Raw genomic sequence first — 7810 nt, 5'->3', positions numbered from 1 at the left:
TAATAATCTTAAGAGGTGGTATCTTGTTACTCTCATTTGTACACAGGAGGGTACTGGAGCACACGGGCGGTAAGTAACTCGCTCACAGTCACACAGCTGGTGACAGTATGGTTCTGTGCTCCAAGCTCCTAACCGATAGGTGATGTCAGGGGTGGGTTATTTTTTGTTTTGTTTTGTTTTTGTTTTTGTTTTTGTTTTTGTTTTGGTACAAGGCCAGTTAGTAAATATTTTCAGCTCTGTGAGCCATTAGGGGCTCTGTTAGAGCTACTCAGCTCTGCTGTGACAGTACAAAAACATCCATGATTGCCTACTATGAGCACAGTTTTTCATTTTTTTAAAAAAAGGGTACATAAGGGTGCTTTTTCACACATATGTATGAAGTATGAAAACCAAAGTATTATTAGTTGTTATCCTGGGAGTGGGGTGTAAGGTTTAATAGATGGAGGCAGAGGTGAGAGGAAAGAGAGAGACCAAGTTATGGAGCCAAGAAAGCCTTTATTGGAGTCTGCAATTCCCAGGCGAGGTTCCGTGACTCTGGAGTGGGGAGTCAGGGAAGTCGTGCCAGGTACGGGAGGGCAAGGTGTTTTATGGATGCAAGAGTTCCGGGTTTGACCTCAGGTGGTCAGATAGACAAATAAGGGCATCTTTGGACTATGGCAGAATAGGATTGGCTATTTACTTCGGTGGGGTGGGCGATACGCTGGAATTCCAGAGTGAGACATTCCAGTTTGAGACATTCCAGGTTGGAGAGTGGGGGTCGTTGGTCCCTGGTGGTGCCTGGAACTATTCTCTGACCCGCAATAAAATGGCCACTTGGTCTCCTTCCTGAAGTAACTCTTACATGGGGTGCATGCATCACTTCACATGACCTGCATCCATAGAATTTAAAGTTCCCTTTTAAAATTGAGGAACAGCAAATGAGCCTCAAGGCATACTTCTGTCCTCCTATCACCCACTGGAGATTGCCTTTTACCTCAAGTTAGTGTCTTTTGCCTTGAGAAATAAGGCAAATATGTGGGTAAAAGGAGCTGAAGCCCCTATAAGTAGGGTTGCCAGATTTAGAAAGAAATACCAATGCACCATTAAATTTGAATCACAGATAAACAATAGTTATGTTATTTATCTGAATTTTATATTTAATGAAAAATTTAGTATTTTTCATTTTTAATATTAAATAAAATATTTTAATAAAAAATTCATCCTGTATTTTTCTAAGTTTATTTATTTATTTTTGAGAGAGAGCAAGAGAATGTGAGCAGGGGAGGGGGAAGGGGGCTCAGAGGATCCAAAGCAGGCTCTGTGCTGACAGCAGAGAACATGATGCGGGGCTCAAAGTCCCAAGCCATGTGATCATGTCCTAAACCGAAGTTGGAAGCTCAACCGAGTGAGCCACCCAGGCACCCCTGTCCTGTGTCTTATCTGGCATTCCTCCGCATAGAACCACATTTCCTACTATGATGACATACACTGTTCCCAGGTGTGTGCTCAGCCCTGGTTTCACTATTGCTCACGTAAACGCATGCAGCACATGTCACGTCCATCTGCTCGGGCTCTCTCACAGGTGGAGCTGCACCTGCGGCTGCGGGTTCCCCAGGTCGGCCACTACGTGGTCGTGCTGGAGTATTCCACGGGAGCAGACCAGCTGTCTGTGGTTGATGTGCACATGCGGAGCCCTGGGTCTGTCCTGGGAGGCCAGGTGGACGTCTACAGCTGCAAGTACAGGTAATCAGTCCCGCCCTGGGGGTTCCTTTGTTCCTCAACAATCAGGAGGTTGGCTTTGGGAACTCTGGTTTTTATCTGGATTGGGATGTTGTTTCCTTTTTGAGGCTGATCTTGAAGACAAGCAGGGTCTGCTCTGTGGCGTCAAACACACTGTGAGTATTGGGAGACTTCTCTGTGGGCATCATCTTGAAAATGTTGCATTTTCTTGAAAAGCTCTCTGTTCTACTCCCTATTTTGGCTCAGATTCCCAGGAAGCAGCATGACCTTTTTACTTAATTCTCCGTCACCCCTGTGTGGTGCAGTGAACTCAGTGTTCTCACCTCACATGCTGTGTAGAGCACATGGGTGCATGGAAAAGGAGAAAAGACTCTGTCTCTGTCATGACTGCCTTCCCAACATGCCCTTCAGAAACTAGGAATAATTAATGTTTGAGGATCATCAGGTGAAAAAGAATTAACCAAAGATTTTATTTTTTTTAATGTTTATTCATTTCTGAGAGAGAGTGTGGGAGCTGGGGAAGGCAGAGAGAGGCGAAGACAGAGGGTCCAAAGTGGGCTCCGCACTGCCAGCACAGAGCCACATGCAGAGCTCAAACTCACAAACTGTGAGATCATGACCCGAGCCAAAGTCGATGCTTAACTGACTAAGCCACCCAGGTGCCCCTAACCGAAGATTTTAAAATTCACCCTGATTAAAATCAGTTACTGTCTTCCAGGAAATTTGACAATTTATTGAAATTGGTTTTCTTTGTATAATATTTCAAGATATATGCAAATGTTTAGAATATGCTCTAATTGAAGAATCAGCACATGAGGTGTTTTCAACATGAAATTAATTGTATAATAAATGGCACGGAAGTCAGTCTCTTTAGACAGCAGGTGGTGAACTGCAATGAACCCACTCCATTCTTGGCCAAGGCCTTGAACATTTTATTACCACTACGTGCCTGTGGCTTTTTGTCAAACTCCAAATGACCTGAAGTAGTTGGACATTTTCCCTCTTTTGCAAATAAAAGAACTTATGAAAAGAGTTACTTTTAGGAGCTTAGAATGGAAACTTATATGGGATTTGGTGAAATGGGTATTGAATTACCATCATGCTCTCAACAACCCTAAAAAAGCAACTGTGAGGACTTTTTAATTTTTTTTTATGTTTTTTATTTATTTTTGAGAGACAGAGAGAGATAGCATGAGCAGAGGAGGGTCAGAGAGGGAGGGAGACACAATCCGAGCTGTCGGCACAGAGCCTGATGCGGGGTTCAAACCCACGAACTCTGAGATCATGACCCGAGCCAAAGCCGGACGCTCAACCAACTGAGCCACCCAGGCGCCCCTGTGAGGACTTTTTTTTAAAAATCTTTTTAAAAATCTAATCAGCCCTTTTCTCTGAGGTGATGATAAAACAAACAAAGAATCTAATTGCATTTGGAATTTTTAGTAGGAGTCCCAGATGGGCCCAAAAAGTTCTCCAGAATGTTCTATCATTATCTGAAAATGTTAGCTTCATCTCTGGATGACATCAGTAACCCCTGGAATGTACACTCCTAGGTGGGTGAGTCACCTGACCACTGAGTTCTGGAGACTGTTGGCCACAGGGATGGGCAGGGCTCCTCTGTACCCTGTCCTTCCAAGTTCACCCTCTGGTTCAGCTCTCTGGCTGCTTTGCTTCCAGATCATATCACTTGATCCCTGCTCCACAGAACACAAGGTAGCAATGGCTGAGGGCCCAGGAAGAAACACTCCTCATGTCCCTGGTGGTTCTCTGAACCATCTCAGAAGAGGCTGAGAACATCTATACCAAGCAGAGGAGTGGTTTCAAAGCTAAGGAAAGAAAGGTCACCCTTCCAGGGTCCCATAAGCCACAAGCTTGGTTTCATGACTGCTGTCCAAATGGCATTTGGGGAGGAGAATGGTGTGGTATTCCACAGTTCATTTTGGCTCTGGACATGACCACACCTAGTTCTTCACCAGGGACATTAGAATTTCAAGACAGTATTGTATTAGACTAGGACTTTCTTTTAACGTATTTAACCATTTCCAGGAAAGTCTTATAGTATTATTTCAACTTCTCTAAAATATTTCCTTCTTCTCTACTTTGGTGGTCATGTGGACAAGTGAAAATGAACAGGCTATTAGTACTAGAGTCCAAAAATATGGTGCATTTGGAAAATATTTGACCCATAAAAGCCTATTTCAAATGATAGGCCTTTTCAAGGTGCAAATGCAGCTTTTCCTGCTGAGGGTGGGACCTTTCCCAGCACTTCTTGAGTGAGTTCTAATGGTGTTATTTTAAAAAATACCCCAACAGGGGCACCTGGGTGGCTCAGTCGGTTGGGCGGCTGACTTTGGCTTAGGTCATGATCTCAAGGTTCGTGGGTTTGAGCCCCACGTCAGGCTCTGTACTGACAGGTAGCTCAGAGCCTGGAGCCTGTCTTTGAATTCTGTGTCTCCCTCTCTCTCTGACCCTCCCCTGCTGATGCTGTCTCTCTCTCAAAAATAAATAAAACAGTAAAAAAAATTTTAATAATATCCTAACAGAAAAGTAGCAGTGCTAATTAAAATACCATTTTTCAAAACAGTGTTGTGATAAATCCAATCTGCCTTCCATGAGAGAGGTGATCGCTCCTGATGAAATCAATCCAGATATTACCGTTAGTCTATTCTTAGTAAGAGTTTTAAAATGATATGGATAAAACTAAATCTAAATGAATTGCATAATATACTTAACTCCCAGGATTATGACTGAATCCAAAAGGAATGCATTTTAATTTCACACACACAGACACACACACACACACACACACACACACACACACAAACACACACACAAAAGAGAAAAGAAAATAACTGTTCATTGAGTTTCTAACCATGGCTCTTTATATATTATCTCATTTTAATCTTTACCAAAAAGTCACTGCATAATTCTTTTCCAACATTTCTCAGAAATAGTCATCTTTGGTTAGAAAGTCATTTCTAGTTTGTCTCTAGTTTCCAAATTGTGTTTACAGACAGAAAAGTTGCTACAGAATATGAAGTCAGAAACATTTCTCTGAAAATACTTCCTTTAGGGGTGGTACCATTAAGAGTGTGTTCTTTGGTTCCAAACCATGACCTTTGAAATGTTCCTAAACTCTGTATTTCACCTGATGGGGTGGGGGGAAGGAGTGTAGCTGGTACAATGAGGAAAGTAGGATGAAAGGAACAGACTGATTTTGCAGAGGTAAACCCTGGTGTTCCATGACTAGAGTAAGGCCAACCCTAGTGCTGACACCATGTACAACCATCGCTGTGAGGCCAAGAGGCATCTTCAGTCACCCGATGGTACCAACAATATTGATAAATTTCTCATAGATTGTGTCTTGGAAAGCAGACGTTATTGACCCTGTGGCTTTTTCTCTTGATGACTAGACCAAGTATTACATATAGCTGGTTTGGAAAAAGTGAGCAAGTCCTTTGGCCCCGAGATGTGCAGCTCAGACCACAATCAGAAGGTTCTTTTTCTTGTATTGATGGTAGACTGCATGCATCCCTCTTAAACTTGTTGTGCTGGGAAATTTGCTGTCAGTAACCTGGTTATGAATAGGAGAAACTGAAGAGCAGTCAGCTATCCCACAGGGAAGCACAAAGTCAGGGAGACCAGAGGAGTCAGGCTAAGAAAACTCTTTCCTCTTGCAGTGTCCTCTGCTGGAGTGTCGTGACTGATGGCAGGAGTCGCATCTCCGTGTATGAGCTGTTAGCAGATGCAGACATTCAGCTCAAAGCACGTGGGACCCAGTTCCTGCTGGTATGCTTCTGTTTTGCCCTTTGAGTTTTAGAAGCATTTTGTTGATATCTCTATATTTTAAAACTTAGTAAAAATGATGTCTGGGTTTGTATTACATCTTCTAAAATGAACCTGTGAAGAACTGCCAACTTAATGATGTTTTTCCTTCCCATCTAGAACTCTGTCTTGCTTCTTCCTTTGTTTGAGACTTTTTATTGCACCCAGTAAAATTTGATCATCAAATTTGAACACATCTCACAAAACTCTATTTTATTAATGTTTACCCATTGTTACTATTATGAATAAAGTATCTTTGTTCTTAATAGGTCCTAGTTTACTATTATGCTGGTATATAGTAATGCCATCAGAGACTGTTTATTTTCTTGCCCAGTTTTCTATTTTTTATGTCTGTTAGCTTCTTGGACAATTCCTTCAGAATTTTCAAGGTTGCAATCACCTGGTAATTATTTTCCAGACTATTATTACTCTATCTCAAAAAGTATAGTATTCAGTTATTTAGATATATATCATTAAGAGGTAAAATTCCAAGTTTGTCAGATCAAATACCCTTCATGCCTCCCTTTAATAGCATAACTTAAATGTTGAGAATTATAACCACAGGCAGTGGGATCTGAGCTAGGAAGGGGTGGCTAGATTTATAACAAATGTCTCAGAACAGAAGATTATCTATATATGAAGTAGCTTCCTGTCATTGCTAATATTAAGCATGTATCACATTCTGGGAAATGCCAGGCCAGCCTGTTCTGATATGTTTTAAATATTTGTGCTTGACAGTATTAAAAACTTTGAGCCTTTTCTGAAGAATCATCTTGAACTGAGTTGTTAAAAGTTATTACATAAATTATGTAATGACTTAAGACTTTCTTTTTAAAATTGTGATTCTTTTTTTAAACATAACAATTGAAGTAAATCTTAACATCTTTATCTTTGGAATTTATAATGGGACTGAATCTTCATCTAGTTAAGTATAAGAGTGCCCTTCTTGAAATAGTCAAATGTCATTCAGAATCCAATATCATTCAGATGTCTAGCTACAATTTAAGGTATGTGACAGCGGGGATATTATCCATCTTGGTCTTGAAGGACCCCCCTGGTCTCAGTGCCTGCCATATAGTAGGTGTGTATTAAAAATTTTTGTTGAATACATTTGTGATCAAACTGGTAATATAGTTTTGATCAAAATAAAATCTGTTTTTTGGGTTCTTTTCCATTTTTTTCTTTCTCTGTAATTTCTATTAGTTATTTTTTTTATTAATAGTTTATTGCCAAGTTGGTTTCCATATAACACCCAGTGCTCTTCCCCACGAGTGCCCCCCTCCATGACCATCACCCCACAACCCCTTTCCTCTTCCCTCTTCAGCCCTCCATTTGTTTTCAGTATTCAAGAGTCTCTCATGATTTGCTATCCTCCCTCTCCCTAACTTTCTTTTCCCCCTTTCCCATTCACATGGCCCCTTGTTAGGTTTGTCCTGTTAGATCTATGAGTGAAAACATATGGTATCTGTCCTTCTCTGCCTGACTTAGTTTGCTTGACAAAATAAGCATGACACCCTTGAGGTCCATCCACTTTGCTACAAATGGCCAGATTTCATTCTTTATCATTGCAGTGTAGTACTCCATTGTGTATGTATACCACATTCTCTTTATCCATTCATCAGTTGATGGACACTTAGGCTCTTTCCATGATTTGGCTATTGTTGAAAGTACTGCTATGCACATTGGGGTATATGTGCCCCTATTCATCAGCACTTCTGAATCCCTTGGGTAGATCCCCAGCAGTGCTATTACTGGGGCATGGGGGAGTTCTATGGATAGTTTTTTGAGGGACCTCCATACTGTTTTCCAGAACAGCTGCAACAGTTTCCATTCCCACCAACAGTATAGGAGGGTGCCCATTTCTCCACATCCTCACCAGCATTTACAGTCTCTTGATTTGTTCATTTTAGCCACTGTGACCAGTGTGAGGTGGTATCTCAGTGTGGTTTTGATTTGTATTTCCTTGATGACGAGTGACGCTGAGCATCATTTCATGTGCCTGTAGGCCATCTGGATGTCCTTTTTGGAGACATGTCTGTTCAGGTCTTCTGCCCATTTCTTCACTGAATTACTCGTTTTTCGGGTGTGGAGTTTGGTGAGTTCCGTGTAGATTGTGGATACTAGCCCTCTATCCAATATGCCATCTGCAACTATTTTTTTTCCATTCTGTTGGTTGACTACTAGTTTTTTTTTTTTACTGTTTTCTTTGCAGTGCAGAAGCTTTTTATCTTGATGAGGTTTCAATAGTTCATTTTTGCTTTTATTTCCC

The 7810-nt window shown here is 41.2% G+C and overlaps 1 protein-coding gene across 1 annotated transcript in view; it reads left to right on the top strand.

Annotated features, from left to right (window-relative positions):
- The window catches only part of LOC115277422 (laminin subunit alpha-3-like), a 154939-nt gene that overhangs the window by 30507 nt on the left and 116622 nt on the right, over positions 1–7810 (top strand). Inside the window, 2 exon segments of the mRNA XM_029921573.1 lie at positions 1562–1722; positions 5397–5505. Of these exon segments, the coding sequence (XP_029777433.1) occupies positions 1562–1722; positions 5397–5505 (270 nt within the window).

Source organism: Suricata suricatta, chromosome 14 (genome assembly GCF_006229205.1).
Source record: "Suricata suricatta isolate VVHF042 chromosome 14, meerkat_22Aug2017_6uvM2_HiC, whole genome shotgun sequence".
Classification (NCBI taxonomy): Eukaryota; Metazoa; Chordata; class Mammalia; order Carnivora; family Herpestidae; genus Suricata; species Suricata suricatta.
Note: the sequence above shows the minus strand (reverse complement) of the source record. Positions and strands in the feature narration are given on the sequence as shown.